At 39.8% G+C, this 20,679-nt stretch overlaps 1 protein-coding gene across 3 annotated transcripts in view; it reads right to left on the bottom strand.

Moving 5' to 3' along the window:
* Nucleotides 1–5,185: 5,185 nt before the first annotated feature.
* The window catches only part of RBM25 (RNA binding motif protein 25), a 42,331-nt gene continuing 26,837 nt past the window's right edge, over nt 5,186–20,679 (bottom strand). For all 3 annotated transcript variants that reach the window (XM_067557861.1, XM_067557858.1, XM_067557860.1), the window contains 10 exons: nt 19,816–20,096; nt 17,002–17,224; nt 16,552–16,641; nt 13,894–13,967; nt 12,916–13,066; nt 12,143–12,467; nt 11,208–11,482; nt 10,477–10,575; nt 9,057–9,104; nt 5,186–6,804 (listed from right to left, as the gene is read on the bottom strand). In XM_067557861.1, coding sequence (XP_067413962.1) covers nt 6,712–6,804; nt 9,057–9,104; nt 10,477–10,575; nt 11,208–11,482; nt 12,143–12,467; nt 12,916–13,066; nt 13,894–13,967; nt 16,552–16,641; nt 17,002–17,224; nt 19,816–20,096 — 1,659 coding nt within the window. In that variant the 3' untranslated portion in view covers nt 5,186–6,711. The remainder of the gene's footprint in view (nt 6,805–9,056; nt 9,105–10,476; nt 10,576–11,207; nt 11,483–12,142; nt 12,468–12,915; nt 13,067–13,893; nt 13,968–16,551; nt 16,642–17,001; nt 17,225–19,815; nt 20,097–20,679) is intronic.

Raw genomic sequence — 20,679 nt, 5'->3', positions numbered from 1 at the left:
AGACACACACGGTTTGCCACAAGGCTTTAAGCCAATTTGACCACCCCATCGTGCACAGGGAGGGCCACACTAGAAGGAGCTGCAGATACTAGGACTTCAAAGAGTTCATCCACCGATTCTTTGAGCTCTATCATCTTAAGACCCAGGTTAGCTGCTACCCTTGTCAGCAGGTCCTGATGTGCCCTATCATCCAGCAGGGCCTGTGAAGGGCCTGCTACTGCCTCGTTCGGTGAGGACGAGGCCAGCAGTTGAGGGGGTGCGGACACCTCTTCCTGAGATGGGGTGGCCACTGATGGGCTGCCTGACAACTCCTCATGGTCTGAGTCACCGCCTACAGTTGATGCCGTAGTGATGTCCTTTGAGGAGTGTGACACCGAAGCGCCTGTGGAAAAGAGTGGATATGGCACCACGGGGTGGGGGAACCCCTAGGGGTTCCAGTACTGCCAGGGCCCAAGCCACTGTCCTTGTGACTATCCCCCCATCTGTGGTGGCATAGGAGCAGACACAGGCAGCTTCATAGCTCGTTCCCTTGGGGGAAGTACTACTGTCTCCCCCGAGCTCGAGGAAGAACGCTCTCGTGACCACTGGGGTGCCGACCTTGTTTGCTTATCTAACTACCGGCATTGAAGATCTGGTGCCAGGGAAGGGTGATTGGAGCCAGATTGTTGTTGATGCCGTGATCTTGGTCTTGTCCTTGGGCTTCCTATAAGGACTCATGTGGTGCCCCGACTCCGGGGCCCTGCTGTGTGTCATGATACCCGATGCACTGGGCTCGGAGAACCTTGGGACTTGGAAGAGTGCCAATACTTGGTGGATTGATGCCAATGTCCCAGGGACTGGTGCCTATCACTCGGCGACCAGTGGCTTTACCTCTTGCTATCCTGGTGCAGCTCAGGTGACCGGTGCTGAGAGCCTGATGAGCACCTGAAGATTGGCGAATGGTGGCCCGCAGACAATGGCTGGGGTCGTTGCACTGACATCCCCCTCTGTGAACCCTCGGTTGAGGCGTCCGCTCCTCGGTGCACTGCTCTACCCTCTTGCAGTGTAGGTGGCACTGGTGAGGCCAACAGGCTCCTCACCACTTGGAACACCTCAGGCGTAGAAGGGTCCAACAGATGGCATGGCCCTCTGCCGTTCTCCGGAGTTGGCAGCAGCGCGGAAGCTTCTGGCTTCTTAGCCAGCTTTGGTGCTGGCAAATGCTCTCTCTCTGAGTGCGCCTTCCTCTGGCGCTTATTCAGCACTGGGGATCACAAACGGTGCCGGGGGTCCTCCGATGCTGGCAGAGCATTTTCAACGAGGCCTTGATACTTGGTCCAGAGTCCTAACTCGGCTCCGACACTGGTTTGAGCGCCGCTTCCATCAGAAGGGCCTTGAGTCTTATATCGGTCCTTCTTGGTTCTCGGGTGAAAGCTCTTACAAATCTTGCACTTCACAGAGAGGTGGGCTTCCCCCCCCCTACAACTCTATGTGGGTCGCTCAATGGCATAGGCTTCTTACAAGAAGCGCAGGGATTGAATCCCGGGGACCGGGGCATACCCCAACCCTGGGAGCTTTCTTTGCTTTGAACCTAACTAACAACTTTCTAGAACTTTGAAACTATATACAATGGTACTTAGTAGATAGAAAACCACTAGGAACACAGACTTGAGAAAGCAAGAAAATCATTCCAGCACCATCACGGGTGGTAAGAAGGAACTGAGAAGGAGGGGGCTGGCAGCGCCATAAATGTGATTGCATACGCACACCATTGCAGAGAGCGCTAGAGCTGGCTCTACGAGTACCACTAGGGGAAAAACTTCCAGCACTGGTGCATGTGGTGCGCACACACACACCTACATTCAGAATGGACATGAGCAAACACTCGAAGAACATTTGGTCTCTCCATCTACCACTGGAGTGAATTAACATCCTGAGCCATGGTGAAGAGAGAAAAAAGGTAAGAAAGATCTTGAGAGATACAGGAGTCTTAGGAGGTGGTGGCATAGATGGATCAGAAGAAAGAATCTCCTCTGCTTTCCTCCACTTTTCAGGAGAACCAGATTGCTGGTCTGAAGAAGACCATTTCTTCCTCATCAACAACTTCCTGTCAGATCCAAGGACTGCTCAAATGCAGGAAGATGCATATCAGCCATCACTGCTAACATCCTCTTTGGAGCTGAGGACGGTCCTGGAACAGGAGTGGAGGATGAAACTGGCACCATAGGTGTGAAGAGTACCAGACCAGAGAAACACTGCTCCACAACTCTGGACTTTGAAGTGGAACCCAGAACCAATTTGGGTTTCAAAGTCAGAAGTGTGGGGGCTATGTCAGAACTGGATGGATCCAATAAGTCTGAGGTATAAGATCTGGAACTGCTAACAGTGGCCATCTTCACCCTCAGCTTTTTCAGAACCAATACAATTGGAACTGAAATGGCTCTAAGTTCTTTAGCAGGCAAGTCAGCTCTTTTCTACCAACAGTGCCTTCGAAGACTTGACAGCTTTAACCAAAGGATCAGTAGCCAGCACAAACGAAGATCCTGTCAAATTGGACAGACAAGTTAGCCTTGCTATAAGGAAGTCACCAGAGCTGAAACGAGGTTTTTGGTCTTTGGATCCCATGACCCTCCAGAACAAGACAGCATAGCAGCAAGAGCTTCTTAAAGCAGCAGCGGTTGTAGTATGTTCTGCCAGTCCTTGCATGCTCTGGGTGTGAAAATCTGGTAAGGAGAACACCCAAAAGGGGAGTAGCCTTCTCCCAAACACCTAACGTTCATCCAACACCAGGAAGATAGCTGGGCATGAATCACATCTCAGGAAGCCCAGCTGCTGCTGCTTCTGCTATTCCGACGTCACATAGAACCAACCTTATGAATTATCAATACTACTAAAAACTATATTAAGAACTTCTGTCTGGCGCAGCAATTGGAAGGAACTGAGGTGATAAAGTGTGCAGTGCCCTCTTATACAGCCTCACCCTTGGAACACTCAGAAATGCCAAGGGAAGGGATCAGAGGGGGGACATGTGCACTCTAATGGACACTACACTTGGAGAAGGTTCTACTGTTAGGCACCACCAGGCAGCACAATACCCATCAGTGGGAATATGCAGCCACTCAAATAACCTGATATTTCAAGGAAAATTGTGCCATATTGGTATTAATGCTGCTGGGTTTATTGTCAGGATACTCAGAGCATCTGTATAGCCTTTTTTATGAAAGTTAATTTATAGTACCCTGCACAATGGGGCTCTGATCCATAACTGGAGCCCCTTATTGCTTCCAAAACAAATATTTTCCTTCTATTTATGCCACAATGAAATGTATCCCATGATAAGAACAAAGTACTTGAAGTGGTGAAGCTATTGCACACCACACCAAATTTCCATCAAAGGTGATGGTACAGTTAACCAAAAGAGCACATGACCAATATATATTTAATGCATTTCCTCACTGTACTGATATGTCAATAGTATATATTCAACAAGCCCAAGTTTCCACATGTTCTGAGAATAAAATAATTTAGAATGTTATTGTAGTCGTGTTGGTCCCAGAATAGGAGAGAAACAAGGTGGGTGAGGTGAAGAAGAGCTTTCGGGAAGCTCGAAAGCTTGTCTCTCTTACCAACAGAAGCTGGTCCAATAAAAGATATTACCTCACCCACCTTGTCTCTCAAAATAGTTTACACAATCCACTGCAGCAACTCTTTTGTAACTGCATTTTGAAATAACCCTGTTCCTGTGCATGGAAAGAAAAAACATTATTAAGGAAGAGACATTCTATATTAAGAACTCTGCAATGCTATTAGGGATTACTTTATTCTGAAATCCATTCCAGCAAATAGAATTTCTTCCTTTTCTGTATCTGGTGATGTCAAATCCATTTAATGCTTTGAGATTTAAAAGCCTAGAAGCATCAGAAATATAAGTTTTCAAACACTAACCGATTGTTTTAATAAATATGTTTACAGGAATCCAAAGGGAAAAGACTTAAGTCCATAAACACAACAAAACACAACCATAACCAGAGAACATTCCAGAGGATATTGATCTTTGTATGTTCACAACAACTAGAATTGTCCTCCTCTACATGGGTGAAAAATATCTCAGTAAAATTTTTAGTCTCAATGGTAAGCCATATTAATTACTGTTAAGTAAGAGGCTCAACAAGAAACAGACAACACCAGTATAAAAACTTTACAATTACTTAGTGTTGCAATCTGAAAGGGGGGAAAAATCAGTTATGAACCTGCAGATATCTGATCTCGTGCACTCACTACCACCAAACATAAATGAGTGATCTAAATTCTCAACTTCCTTAAAACCAATTTCCAAATAAACCACTAATGCAATAGTTTAAGACACTTATAAGCACTATTTAACCAATTCATCCATATTTGCTTGTTTAACATTCAAATTTAAATTCTACCAAAGTCTCGTCCACCCAGAAGACCTCCAATCAACTCAGTTTCTCTAGGAAGCAAGTGCACAAGCATTCATCAAATTCATTTACATAATTTAATAGGCAGGTATATAGAGCAATCTTACTTGCTGAGTGTGTTCTACTAAGCAAAGATCTAGCTTAAGTTTCATAACATGTTGGGAGTGCTGAGCAAAATACCAATCACGAAGGGCAGTTTGTCTCACAGTGACATTTGTTTGACATTAAAGCTCTGTTCAACTTGCTTTGCTACAGTACTGTTAGGGACAGAGATGGGAAAGTTATATTACAGGTAACAAATAAGGCTGCCTTGCATTTTTAGGTTCAACCAGTTTCTCCTTCTATGTTCACTCCCACCCTGGAGTCCCTAACTCCAAATTTCATCAGCATCTGGGAGAGCCCCAGAAAAAAGTGGAGGAGGATGGGAAAAGGGTGCCATTGGGGTAGTATCAAATGGTAGCCACACAGGTTGAGCAAAAACTAGTGTGGAGGTAGTTGGACTGTGTGTGCAAAAAACAAACTCAAATTATACCACAACATTAAACAATGTTAGATCGCAATCTAAATAAAGAAAAGCACACTTAAGCATACAAACTCATAAAAAAAGGGCAAGTTAAAACCACATCTGCACGTGCATACTTCTGTTACGCCCATATAGAAGAGGAAAAAAGCCTCAGTGGACATATGTTTAGGTTCCTGACCTCAAACAGATATGTTCAATAAAATGGCATGCTGCATGAGACTCCAAAAGAATCTGAGCTCCCAAATCAAATATATACATTTTTAATATTTGAAATATTTACATGGAGGAACCTTTACACGATCCCATTTGTTAAGAACAGTGTTTTCAAATGTCCTCTTCAGATGCAAGAATCTAGTAACTCAAGGTCACAGTTATGCTTTCTAAACAGGTCAACCTGTATCCTTCAGTTAAATACAATTACACAGATACTTGAACAACTGTACTTAATTTGTTTGCTATTAAGAATTGTGTTTAAAAATTAAAAATGTTTGAGATAGTTTTGCTCCCTGGAAAATGTTCATCCTGCAATCAAGATGGCTCATAGCACATCATCAGTGCCTTTTTACCTGGGTATGAGATTAAAAAAATGCAGTGTACAGTACATCTCATCAATTATACCACATCAGCTTGTTTATAAAAACCCTATACAGACAAGGCAGGCAAATATCACCCTCTCTCATTGACAATACAGACTGCTTACAGTACAAAAAATGAAGGAAAACAAAACCAGGACTGGTTTGATAGTACACATAAAAACAGACTTCCACATTGTTTGAAAATGAATATTTTACTTTTATAAAGTACTATGGTTAATTATATCCTTCAACCTTTTCTTTCCCAAAATGTCCTAAACTGGCATATTATTCTAAATTCTAAAAAAGTGTTTTAAAAGTAATTTCTTAAAAATTAGTCCGATTATTTTTTGAGGTAGGAGGGGGTAAGCAAGGAAGGGCTAAAATGAAATAATTGTGCACAAGACATCCTAGGTAAAAAAGCATTAAATAGTGCTCACTGAAGTCCTGTCCCCATCATAACTAACAAAGAATAAGAGGAGTCTTGCATCCTGCACTCCCCCTTTAGGGGAAGGCGGAGCATCTGCAGAAGGGATTCTTCAATTTCATAAGGAATTCTAAGTTGGCAAAACACCACCATTTTTCCTGCAGGTTCCCATATAATGAAAAGCTTAAGGCCACTCCTCTTCCTAAATCAGATGAAGGGACAAATCAACAGATGCACGCATGTGCGTGCGCGCACATACTGTGAAAGCCAAGAAAGTGGCTCCATCCACTTATTCTATTTTTATCATTCTAATTTTAAATTCTATTCTGATAATTCTTTAAATAAAAAGAGGAAGGGAGAATGAAGAGGATGATACACTTTCAGTAAAATCAATTCTCTTGGTCTGTAACTGATATAGTTCCACATTAAGTGCAAATGCTTTGCAAAACAAGGGAGTCTTTTTAATATTTACAAGGAACAGATTTGCAGAACAAGATTACCAGAGACTTGTACAGTAGCTGCATCTTATAAAACATACCAGTAGTTGTACCTGGTGAATTACAAAGAGAACCAATGCAGGATTCAGATAACTATAACCGAAGGGGGCAGAGTGGCCTCAACAGAGAAGAGGACAAACATTTTTTCACATTTTCTACATAAAAAAAAATACAGGTCTCACAATTGTCTCCGAGGACAGAGAAAATTCAAAGTTCTTGAATGATGGAAAAGGAAAACAAACTGAAATGGAACCCTAAAAGCAAGGAGAGTGCTTTACTTCACTAGACCGATTTTCTTGGCTTCTGTTTCATATATCAATAGCCTCCACATTTTGACTATAAAAACTTCAGCTTCTTCATCTAGTACCTATAAGTGGGGAAAAATATATTAGGTTATGGTGGGTTTCCAGTTAGACACATTACATTTTAACTTAGCAGAAAGACTTATTACTTTGATGGTGTTCATAGAAAATAAATGTCTGGGGAGCAAAATAAATCAAGTTATTTTCCATCAATAAGCAGGAATGTTAAGTTGTTCCTGGAAAGTTATAATCATTATTGTCAAATGGTGGGTGATATGATCCCAGTACATGTAAGACTAAAAAAGCTTCAGAATTTTTCAGTAAGGTGTTACAGAAACTTTAACAAGTATGGCTAGGATTCTCTGATTTGCGTGAGCAGAATGCAATTGAGTCACACATTTTAGTTTGAAAGTGAAGTGAACCCAAGGTCTCTTATTTCATGAATTTACCTTCTGCTTCATGTCATGTGTACTTATTTTTATTATAGTTCTAAGTAATCAATGCTACATTTAGTTTTCTAGGGGAAACCAGATTTTAGGAATAGAGCCAACTGAAATTCTGGATCTGAACCATAAAGTTCAGGAGGGTGAGAGTGGAAGTGTCAAGAGTTCTGATCCATATCTAAACTTTGTGACTGACTCCTATATCTCTAGGATGGACCAAATTTTTTCCAAGCCTCCCGCTGAAATTTGGGAATGTTGGAATCTGGATCCATGTTTTGTGGCAAAGGGTCATCTCTGGAAGTTATACAAGCAGTGACACATATTGTATGCCTTGACAACTTTCTTTCATACCTATCCAAACTGTTCTATGACTATTAAATATCCTATTCAATACTATTAAATGTGCATCATAGTCTCCAACCACTCCTCCCCTGCTCCACACAGTAGTTTTACATAATAGCAAGTGAGCAATTTTAAGTTTGAGAAATATGACGGCATGAAAATGAGTCAACAGGTTGACCTACAAAGCAATCTTATCCTCTTCTCCCATTCTCCAGCACAAGTGACCATGCCGCTATCTTCCCTATCACACAGATCTGCAATGCGGAGCTCACTGCCAACTTTTCCCTCTTCCTACACAGTATTTCCAAAACCTTCCTTATTGCTTCTTTTGATTCTTCCACTGGATCTGTTTCACCACATCAAAAATATGTTTCTCATGATCATCCCCTACGTAACTCTGCCCTTGCCTATTTATTCTCCCATATATTTGTTGCCCCATTGTGCTGCCTTGATGGTGTTAGTCTGTTCCTCCAATGGCCTCATGATTTCTTTGATGCTGCTCCCTATCCTTTCATAGGATGCCCTTCTGAGCTGGTCCACATTGCCACCACTCTCATAAATCCCTTCCGAAAACCCACGTCTTCTGCAACACCTACAAGAAACTAGCTAGGTCATCTATTTATCTTTTCCCTTTATCTTATGAATGAATTGCTTATTTATGTAGAGGGGGAGGATTGAGTGTTAGGCGGGCACAGTGTAATAACACTGGAACTAAAGCTTGCAATTCTCTCCCCCATGTCCATAATGGAGCTAAATTGTAGGAGATTAGGGATGGGGAATTTCATGTGTAACTTAAAAATCCTAAACTGGCATGCAATTTAAGATATGAGTCCACCATCCCCCAATGGTCACTTTGCTTGGATGCTGTATCCATTTTTACCACAGCTTGACCATCTAAAATCTACAAAGGTAGAAACTGTGTATTCCTTTACATTTGGAAAATGCCCAGCACATTTTGGGCATCTCAATCTAAATAACAGTCTGAGTTTTGCCTAGCATCCATACTGTTATTCGTTTAACAAACAAATATGAACTGCTTAAGTGCTTTCTCCAAGAGGAGGGAGTTGACTTGTGCATGTTTGTCAAGATACCTTTTCCACCACAGGAAGAAAATCCTTCTCCCCAATTTTACTGAAGAAATTTGCAGTTTTAGTGTAAGTGGATTGGCTTCACATCATGGCCTTTATGATTTGACACGTGTAAAATCTAGAAGATGCCAATTTTAGAAATGTATATCAATTTCCAGTTTTTGTGGCTGCATAATTCTACCAAATTGTACGTGACTGTGCTTCATCCTAAGTTTGTAGTCACTTGCTATACTCAAACTGTTGCAGAGAAAGAAGCCATAACTGATTAATGTAGGCAGAGATTTAACAGAATTCAAGGAAATTAGAAATTCTGAGTCTGCAATTATTAGCTTCCACATAACGCATGGGAGGCAACCAAACCACTCTGAATTGAGAGGTATGCATGGGTAGGGCGATGCATGAAGGGAAAACATAGAACAAAACTGATATTCAATTTCAGCTTACCATGGCAACATCATCCAATATGCTCTGCGGTGAACTATGAGCCATAACCTGAAACAAATAATGAGTTTTCAGCCTATAAACTGAGAACCAAAGAACAGTATTCATATTAAAGATTTTCAAAAAACTAGCATAATTTGAAATTGCTATAGTGAGCAACCCACTGTTTTTCCACAGAAAGTTATTAAGAATCCTTAAAGACTGCATCTACTTTCACAGTAGTACAAGTATCAAGGTCAACGTGTGGGACCAGAATCAGCCATGCACAGCTTCAATGAGCCACAAGGGAACTCCTTCATCTAATTGCTTCCACACCTCCAGCGTGGCTCTGCTAATTTGGGGAGTGAGGGGGAGGAATTACCCCTCCTCCAACCTGAATCTGCTATAGGGAGAGGACAGGGGAGAATAGTGAGTGGGTAGGTGTTGTCCCTGTATTAATCATTACCTCTGTATTTTCAATCTGCAATTCCCCCCTCACTTTGTTTTTATTTGTCAGACATTTTAATGAGTGGTATTTTTAATACATTTCAAATGTGTTATAATTTTTCAGATCTCAAAGACCTTTTCCAGGAGGGGATGGCATTATATATAAAATTTAATTAAACACAAATTAAAAACTTTACTAAAATGAATATCTTCTATGAGAATTGTGGTCCAGAAGCTAAGTTTTTATTTTTAAAAAAAGTTTCTAGCCCAATGCCTGGGAACAACCCTTTTAAAAAAGTGAAACAGCCTGTTCCAAAGTTGTTACAAGTGTCAAATGACACATTCATTTCAATGAGCTATTAAACTTTGAAATCTAATATTGCAAATACCAGTATCACCATGGTTAAATAATTCAAAAACATTCATTTTATATCCACTTAATATGCTTATTCCACACTCCCAAAGAGTCTCCCACATTTTTATCAGGTGCCAAAAGTCTTAACTTTTCTGAACCCACAAAGCAAAACCTCCGGCTTTCCTCTGAGATCATCTAATAGTTATGGATTTTCAATATAAACTAAAAATTAAGACCTATGGGAGAAGGCAAAATAAATTTAATTAAATATGAAAGTGAACAGGGATAATGTAGTGATTATCATTCACTTTCATATTGATATTAAATTAAATATCTTTTTTTAATTCATCTAAAGTCTCTGCAAAATCTCATCTGCTGCCCTGGCGGGTCTCACTAGAGAAATCCGGTTAAGCATGCAGCAGAGTACAAAGAGCCTTGGGTATATGCATACTGTGAGTAAGTATTAAGGGAATTGTCTTATAATTGGGGTGCATGCACTAATTCTGTGTTGGTTGCTCACTGCTGGTCAACATTACAAACTGGTAGTATCTTCAAATGTTTATTCTCCAGCCATTGTCTCTTTTTTAACTGGCAGCAAAACCCAGACGTTTAGAAAGGTATTTGGAAGAAAACTGTATTAACCTTTGAACAAACAAAATCAACTAGTGTGGCTTCTTCTTCACCAATATATTCTATTATTTTCTTGTTGATCCATGGTCTAATTCGACGTTCCATTAATGTCTGAAAAGGAAAGAGAACACCATTTGTCAGACTATTACCATCCCCCTCCTTACTGTCCACCAGTACTATCCAGAAGCCAGCTATCTGCAGTGGTGCAGAGGACCCAAAACACAATTAGCTAGTGAAAGACCCAACATATGTCAGATCAATATGTTAATTCCATTAATATTTGCCCAACATTGAAATGCAGATCAGTTTTCTGAAGGAAGTTATACTACACCTAACAAAACCTATTAGAAATTGAAAGCTGTTCCTCAGGGACCTGGTGGCATAGTAAATTAATGTCCCTAATTCACAGCTCTGGTTTAAGTCAAGAAGTCTTAGGATCTACAATAAGTTTCTAGTGGACTTTTGTTCCTATCATAAACCCATTACATAATTTGTATAAGTAGTTAGGGAGAGATCCAGGAGCTAAAATAAGCAGGCATGGCATGCTGCAGAGTAGATGCTACCTATGCACAGGAAGTACAGCACCAGCCGTCATATCATATTTGATTGGAATCAGTGCTATTGACTCATAGGTGACAAAAACCTGTGTCTTTTTAATATATATCATGGTGCATCAGTTGGCAGATTATGCTTCCTGATGAAAATTCGCTTTTTTTCTTTTAATTAAAGAAACTGTCACTCACTGAATCCACAATAGACCAATCAAGAGGATAAGCAAAGAGCTCTGGTTTGGCTGTGGGAATTTTCTCAATAAGACTCTTAATATGTTTGCGCTTTTCTTCTGTATTGACACTGCCCTTGGAGGAGCCCTTATCTTCTTCACCATAGTCCAAGGGGACCAATTTCCTTTTCCGAGGCACATCATCACTGTCTTCATCTTCAAATTTATTGAAAACACTGTCCACAGGGAGCTTCTTTCTCTTCACAGCGTTGGGCTGGCTTGGACTATTGCAGGCACCTACAAAGAAAAGCAGGAGTGAATAATAAAATATTTGTAATATGCAACTGAAGGTAGTTTTGTTTGTCTTCACAGTAAAATCACACTGCTAAATAAGGAATGGGGATATAAAAATTGTTCTCTAGTGCTTAGAGCAGAGGCAATGGAAATCCAGATTCCTGTTTTATTCTGGATTCTGTCATCAGTTTTCTGTGCTACTCTGGGAAAGTCAGCCTCTCTATCCCTTAATTTGCTGGTCTTTAAAAAGGTTGTTGTGAATAAATGTTTGTAAAACACATAGGGCTAGATCCAGAGCCTACTGAAGTCAACGGAAAGATTTCAATGGGTTTTGGGTCTGATGATTACAGGTCTTCTGCCAAAAGATATTTTAAAGTACAAAGCATTAATCACAGCTCACTAGCAGAGCATTCTTTAGGAAACCACTCACTTAGCATGCCAAATCTTTTTTCTTCCTCCTAGATGTTAGACAAATCAGCTAATGTATTAAGATACCTGTGAGCAGGAACAGCATTCCTGGGTACTAGCAATTTAGTATATTAAGTTGCTCAATTTTGCTCCCAACCTACAATATAATCTGGAAAATTGAATTGCTTCTCAACTTTCTATGTTTCTTCCCTCTCCAAAACCCTCAAGGAAAACTGAAATAAAAAGCCAACTTGCCCAATTTGAGGCTAAGTCCTATTTTAGGCCTATGCTCCTCTGGCTGTTGCTGATCAGGTGAGTTTTCATGAGGGATGATAATGCCACAGGGAGACTCATCACCAGGAGTGTTAGGGGTTGCATTGCCACTAGCAGATGATACAGATGGGGCAGAGCTGATGGGTCGTAGGGTTGGTTTAAGGCAAGGCTTTTGCTCCGGTTCCTCCTCTTCTTCCTCTGGTTCTTCCCTTTTTTCCTCTTTTTCTGGCTTTTCCTCCTCTTCTTCCTCAGATTCTGGCTCCTGTTTGATTTGTGGCTGTCGGCGCCTTTCAGCCTCTTGTTCCATCTGCAATAAAACAGCCAGTTAGCCAAGGTAAAATCTCTCTCAAAACCAAAATTGTGCTATTTGGGAAGATCCTGATAAAATACTTGCTTAGATGTCCTATCCTTTACCCCATGAAGTGTCTATTGTAGAATCTTTTATTAAGGACTAAAACATACACAAACCCTATTACTATCTTCATAATCAGATAATCCTGATAAATCCAAATCTTCTAAATTCCATTTTATCTGGATTTTTAAAAAATAATCCAGATGAACAATTTTGTGGTACTTACATAAAGACTGGAAACCAAAAAAGCTTTCCATATGTACATTTGGATGAACAAAGCATATATTACCACCAGATCAGTTATAAATCTCTAATTTATTAAATATGTACTCAATCATTTAACTTTGCCCAATACTACAAAGATACCTATGCATTGTCCTTTGTCATACCCATTGCTACTTACCCTCTGGAGTTCTGCATCTGGATCTGGGTGACCCTCTGCCAGAAGGCGTTGCCTGATCTCTTCCAACTCTTCTTTCTCTCTCTTCCTATCTCGTTCATCTACTTCCATCTCTTTCTCCCTATCTCGCAATCTCTTTTGAAGTGCACTACCCCTGAAGAAGATACAAACTTTGTGCTTAACAGTTAAGAACAATCTAAGGAAAACCTTCTAAGACACACAACAGATGCTTGCAATTGATTCATTTTTCCATTAAGTAAAACCACAAGATGTATATAAGTGCATCTTGAACCTCTATTCTTATGTCAACTCCCATTCTCTATACAACTCCAAAGAATCAGCCTCATCATACTCAGCAGATAATGAGACATGCAGAGACAGGTTCTTTTTTGGAAATCCTGAATGAAAAAATTATAGTTAGAGAGGGATCATTTCTAAAGCTAGGAAAACAACAAGTGTTTTATAGGCCTTAGTAAATCTGTACTTGAATTAAAATGGGGAGGAGTTCTTATCAGTTTAATTTAAGTTTTTTGGGGTATTCCCATAAGGAGGATCCTCACCACCCTGATTTAACAAAATTTCTTTGAATATAATTCACAGCCCCAGAATAAAGAGCGGAGAAATAAATTTATATAAAGGTCCACTCTCCCCTCCCTGACCCATAGTTTTGGGGCTATTGTGATCTCTTGTTCTGTCTCACCCTAATGCAGTATCCTCATCTCTGCCGAAGGAGTGGGAAAAAGAGGATGCTCCATAAATCAATGAGTAGCAGTAAAGTGTTGCCATGTTCCCTCAGATTTTGAGTTTATTGACTCCATGAGGTAATCTAGGTATTTATGACCCCTATTCACCACAGAATTTGAGTGCTAAGTTCCCCATACACTCATGTCTCTTATTTTCTGCCAGAATCTATAACAATTTTATTCAACAGCTGGATAATGAGGACCGGATTCTCCTGCTTGGTTGCTTCCTCAAACATACCTGTAATATTTTGGATCATCTCTGTCATCATCATAATCTTCTAAAAATTCCTTTAGCCGTTTAGCTTCTTTTGCCTGCAACAGATTGAGACACCAGCACTATAATAAAAGGTTTACTCCTTCCTCTCAGACAAGACACATAGGGTCATTCTATCCCTGTTTAAAGCCATTGGATGCAGATGGAGAGCTTTTGGAAATGCATCAAACCCTCCCCCCCCATATAAGAGTCTGACAACTCACTAACGTTTGTCCATCTCTGACTGGTGGGATAAATGCCCCTCACAGGCAAGCACTGAAGTTCTCATTATCTAACATCTTGGAGCTTTTTCATATGGTCAATATTCTTGTGTCCTAATAAGAAAACCACAGTACGGTTCTTCAAATGTACTCTTCATAAATCAGTTTTATGGATTGAAAAATGTCAGTTTAAATGGGCCCTGTCAGTTCCATTTAGTCTTGAAATTTAATTTTTATAAAACCAAAAGTTTAATCAACAGAAATAATTCTAATGAATAATTTTAGATTTAAATACTCCCTTGCAGTGTTTTGCAGCATTGTGCTCATACAGGAGACAAAATGTGGCTGAGACTAGAAAAGAAGAAACTTACTGGTTTATTTTTACTGGCTGTTCACCAAACTGAACAAAATTAGAAAAATAAAAGCAATGGTACTAAAAAATATCGATTAAAAAATAAAAAGTTCCTTAAAGTTTAATCTAAAGGTATAGAGTTAAGAAGTTCCTTCACCCCCGCTCAAAACAATATTGTTAACCCAACATTAGGAGGGTGTCAGACTCATTCTTTAGAGGGCTAAATTCTAATTTTAATCATGGGCCATGGACTGATTAATTATATATTTTAGCACTACTTGCAACGCCAGTGTCAGTGGGAAGTTTGCACAACAATCAGACAGAATATTGTTTTTATGTCGTTCCGACAGATTGACAATAACCTGTAATACCCAGAACAAACCTTAGAAAATTAAGAGAAACTCTACTGAATTAAGCTAAACCTTATTGGATCAGGGTTAATATCTATGGGGTACATTGTATTAAAAATACAAGTGTGTACATGTTGTGGCTTGCCTGTATCTTCTCTAATAGGTAGAAGGGATGCTAATGAACTTCTCGGTTAAATATGAGCCTTTGAAGCCACACCCTGGGGAAATATGCATATACTAGTTCAAACTGGATTCTCAAGAGACCAACAGACACAAAAAGACTTTTGGATAAAAGCTTGGGGTTTTTAAAAAAAAAAAAAAAAAAAAAAAAAAAAAAAAAAAAATGACTCAGGGTCTTCTTCCTGATGCAGCAAACGGACAGGACCCCTGCTCCACAGAGGGCCCAGTCCTTAGGGGAGGATTTAGCCTACTGAAGCCTCATAAGGCTGTGTGCTTGTTCTGAGCTCAAGCTCTGATTAACCTGTAACCACAAAGAAAACCTTAGGGTGAGGTAATGGCTGGTAAGCTTATTAGCACGCATGTAGGTTCTTTTTTTTTTTTAAAAAAGGAGTTTTCTCTGCAATGCTTTCTACTTTAAGAATAAAGTAGGCTTGCTTAGAAAGAATTGTGTGGTAACTTATACCTGTAGCAATCATTCAAAGTCTCTGAAGAGAAAGCAAACAGGTCTGTTTAAGCAGACTGTCTTTGATGGGAACAACACAGTGAAGGCAGGGAACTGTTCTCCCCAGACATAACCTGCTCAGAAGGGAGTGAGACATGGATCTCCACCCCAAGAAGCAACAGCTAGGGAGCTGGAAAGCCTGAGACTGGGTGTCCTTGTTGGACCACTCTGGGAAAATACAGGTGCAGTTGCCCTGAACTACGATAATAACTAAACTTGATTTTTTTAGTGCTTTATTGTTACTCAAGATCTTTTAGTGGGAAAATAAGCTCTCTTCTAGGACTACAGCTATTTCTTGCCCTTTATTTCTTCCATCTCCATTTCTTGCATTTCTTTTCCTGCAGGAACTCCCACTCTACCTAAATCCCCAAGTAGGCTTCCCTTGCGCAACTCTTTTCCTTTTATCTTATCTGCTTAATGAGCAGCAATAATTAATGCTGATATTTAAAGTATCAACATTAGGCTTTATAATTCACTCAAGGAGGTTATGGGAGTTTGCAACTTCGAGTCCCAGCTTCATGGTGATGTTAACAATGAGGAATAGAAAAAGAACAGATTCTGCAGAATCTGGACATGCCAGGCATATCACATAAGTATATCCAGTGGACTAGATCTGACCACTGTTCTATACCTCTGAACACAGACTAAGTTTACATTGAAAACTTGACAGGTGTGTATGTCACAGTTGTAATATTTCATACAGAAGGCACAATTCTCTGTAAGACAAACTAGGGTATTTTGCATTTTGCATTCTCCCTATTTTGCTTTTGCTAGACCCAGACAACCAAGCTTTATTTTTCCAGGGTCTCTTACTAACACGTCTGCTTTTCATTTTAAAAGTCATCCATCACAATTACATGGCTAGTAACTTTAAGCTATTGTATACAAAAATCCATGTGTTCTGTTGATGTAAGTAGGACAGTATATTATAGTATATTTCACCGTATCCCTTTATGTGAAGAAAATTACAGAATCTGCCTCAGTTCTAATTCAAACAGGAAAAAAAGTTTAAACCAAATTGCAAATAGTGAATCTTACCATTTCCCTTCGTCTTTCTTCTTCCCTCTCAGATTCTTTTTCATATTCTCTAGTTTTCTTCCGTTCTCTGATCTCCCAGTTTTTAAGACGCTGCAATAAAAATATATTAAATATTTTCCAATCTCAAGAGCATTAAAAACAACAAAAACAGTTTCCAAATATTTGGAAATAACTAGGTCAAGATATACAAATTTGCCACTTATAGTTTAAGACCTTGACATAAATGGGCCCAAAACTCCCCTGCAGGCTGAATTAATTTTGTATAACATTGTGTTCTGAATCCTGTCATTCCATGCCAAAGAGTTAGATAGGGGTTGGGAAACAAGTGGACTGTTGTACATTAACACAACCACCAAGAAATACACTGATTAAAAAGTCACTGTGACACATCAGAAGTGACCTTCCCAAGTAACTTGAAAAGTTTGAAAAGCATATGTACTCCCAAACTACCTCTTGATAAGCAGCTTCCTTCTCACGGAGTTTCCTCTCCAGCTTTCGACGTTCATAGGCATCCTCTTCATCCTCTTCTCGGTCCCTTTTCTTGTCCTTTTCTCGTTCACGCTCCCGTTCTCTCTCCCTTTCCCTTTCCCGCTCTCGTTCTCTCTCCCGCTCTCTCTCCCGTTCTCTTTCCCGCTCTCGCTCCCGCTCACGTTCTCGGTCTCTACTTTTCTCTCTAAGGCAAAAAACCAGAACAATTAAGCATACAATCAGCTAGCTTATCTCCTCTCCCAAATAAGATCAAACAAGTACTGGATGTAATTTCAAATACTTAATACAGTATTGATACCTTCTCTAGTGTTATTCCTCGTTATTGTACAAAATGATTAGATTGATGGGTTTGTTGAAAATCTGTTGCTTATGTAAATCTATATTTAATTTTTGTTTTTTAAAACCTGCTACTTAGTCATAAACACTTGGATTCACTAAGTGCAATAAAATATAAGCACACATGGCTGTAGCAAGCATTCAAGAGTCAATGTTCTCTATTAGTTTTCCACATACACATTGTTTTAAACTTTAAATAACTCTTAAGATTTATGCTACTTGCAGGGATTTCACTTTGAACTGCAAGCTCGGTCCCTCAATCTTCAGGCTATCAGGAGCAAAGATATGTCCCGTTAATCCTTGTGGGAAGGGGGAGCAGGTCTTGTTGAGCAGAAGTTAGTATCTTTTTAATTTAGATATATTTATAATTCAGAAGTTAGTATTAATGTTAAAAAAAACAAACAAAAAAAAAAACCACCACTTTTCCTTATCTTCTTAACAGAGGATATCATCTTACTGCAGAACCTATTACATGGAGAGAGATGCTGGAGGGCAGATGCTGTGTCTGAACAGGTACAAGGGATCTTTGGTGGGGATGTAGAGGGTATAACGCAACTGGTTATGAAAAAATAACCTTCAAACCCGCTCTGCATAAAAAAAACTCACATCCAGATGCCTCACCCAGCCCTAAAAGGACTCTTCTGCTTTTGGGGTGGGTAAAGAAAAAGAAGAGAAGACAATAAGAAAGTCAGATAGTTGTGCAAGGTGCGAAAGATCATCTTTCCATGATGAAAAAAATGGCAGAATGGACAACTGCCTTAAGTACAAATACTGCCCTTGCTCTATTTTCATATAACACGTAAAAAGATATGTTTACTGCTGTCCTGAAAAGCCTTGCATACAAACCTTCAATCAAATTCATTTAAGGTTACGTCATGACCACCGACTAAGAGATTCATATTTGTCATCTTTTTACATTATTTTAAAACCTCTACTACTCCATGAGCATACAAATTCTGATACTCCAGAAGACCTCCATCTAGCTCCACCTCCACAAGACAGGGGCCTCAAAAGCATCTAGTCAGTCCCTTAAATTTACAGTGCAGGCACTGAGTACCAAGGCTAATCTACAAACACCTCCTTGAAAAGCTCTCTCTCCCTCTTCCCATTTGGCTCACAACCTGCATACAGACTTTGCATGACTGCATTTGGACACTAGCTTCTTTGCAACTTAAATCTTATATTGCCAATTAGCTGGGATGACAGGTTTAGTAATAAGGCTTCATTTTTTGTGGGACTGTCATTTGCTTTGTGTACTTTTCATGTGTAAAATAAAAGTTTTCTAAAATCATATTTCCTATTTTACATGGACCTTTTAAAGGTAGTTTTACCTAGGACTGTCAATCGCAATTAACGCAAGCAATTAACACAAAACAAATTAACTAGATAAAAAAGTCAAAATTAATTGCAGTTTACATAACCGCACTCAAAAACAAAACGATGTAAAACTTTACTGCCTACAAGTCCACTCGGTCCTACATTTTGCTCAGCCAATCACTAAGCTCTGGTCTACACTCACCTGGTGATACAGCGGCAGTCTATGGGACTTACACAAGCTACACATCGACTGCTGTGCTTCCCTTCTGCGCAGCGTCTTCACTGCACTGTGCCGACGGGAACTGCATTCCTGTTGACGCAGTGCTACACCACTTGAGGGGGTGGTTTACCAGTGTCGACTTCTGGATGGACTGAGCGGATCTTCACTGACCGCTCAATCGATCCAGATAGGTCGATCTGACAGCGGTGACTTTGCCGCTGTCAGTGTAGATGTACCCTATGACAAACAAGTTTGTTTGCATTTACAGGTGATAATGCTGCCTGCTTCTTATTTACAAAGTCACCTGAAAGTGAGAATGGACATTTGCATGACACTGTTGTAGCTGGCATTACCAGGTATTTATGTGCCAGATGTGCTAAACATTCATATGCCCCTTCATGCTTCAACTTGTAGGCTCTCAAGTTTTATATTGTCTTGTTTTTGAGTGCACTTATATAAAACATCATTTATAAGCTGCACTTTAACAATAAAGAGATTGAACTACAGTACTTGCATGAGGTGAATTAAAATTATTTCTTTTGTTTCTTTTTTACAGTGCAAATATCTGTAATAAATATAAAGTGAGCACTGTACACTTGTATTCTATGTTATAACTGATATCAATATATTTGAAAATGTAGAAAAACATCCACAATATTTATAATTTAAATTGGTATTCTAGTATTACAGTGTGATTAAAACTGCAATTAATTGCAATTTTTTTAAATCTCACAATTAATTGTGAATTCTTAAAAATCATTTGACAGCCCTAGTTTTATCTATGATTGAGAATTGTCTTTTTCCAAGTAGGGAAAAAAACTGATATAATGAATTATATTCAGTTTTGTAAGCAGCCATAGCAAGAACTAGATTCTATTTCAGCAACTTAAACTTTTATTTACCTTGATCTGCTTCGATCCTTGTTACGGTCTGAGCTCCTTTCACGGTCTCTGTCACGATCCCTATCCCGGTCTCGGTCTCGGTCTTTAGTCCGGTCACGATCCCTATCCCGCTCTCGTTCACGCTCCCGTTCCTTCTCCTTCTCTCGTTCGCGTTCCCGTTCCCTCTCTCTTTCGCGCTCCCTCCTTTCTCTTTCACGCTCCCGTTCCCTTTCTCTTTCTCTGCGTTCTTTTTCAATTTCCTGTCTCTCTTTCTCTTTTTTGCCTTTTTCCTCCTCCAGTTTCTAGAAACCAACAAGAGAACTTTCACAGTTAATTCCATAATTGTAAGACTCTGATAGTTCCGACACAACACGCAAGGCTAGTAATGGACATACCAAAACTGCCAGTGATTTAACATTTAATGTATTGAACAGTTTGTTTTGAACCCGTAAGTATGAAATCAAAATGCAGCAATCACAAGACTAGATTTCGTGCAAAAGCATAGATCTACACAGACCAGCAATCTCCAACCTTGGATGGCAGGGAAGGGCTGGCCTTGTATTGTGTATAAGGACTGAGCCGCACACATAGTGCACTCCCAATCATGGTTCACAGAAGAGCCACAGACTCCACATGTGCAATGAACAACTTGGGCACAAATAAAATTAACTTTTAGCTGACAACGTTCATTCTGCTCAGCTGGACAAACAGAATTCACTTGATACTCATTGGGACAGAACTGTTTCCCCATGGTCTTGACAGACCAAAGAAACCCTATCTGACAACTTAGGTAAAGAAATTCATCCATTTGAACACTGGTGCACATGGCTCAACAGTGAGTAGGGAGTTGGATCCCTCCCTCTTTACCCTCACTAAAAAGCTCTA

The sequence above is a fragment of the Emydura macquarii genome, unplaced genomic scaffold (assembly GCF_026122565.2).
Source record: "Emydura macquarii macquarii isolate MOO-44397 ecotype Brisbane River unplaced genomic scaffold, CSIRO-AGI_Emac_v2 contig_1876, whole genome shotgun sequence".
NCBI classification, from domain to species: Eukaryota; Metazoa; Chordata; order Testudines; family Chelidae; genus Emydura; species Emydura macquarii.
This window is presented reverse-complemented; position numbering and strand designations above follow the sequence as displayed.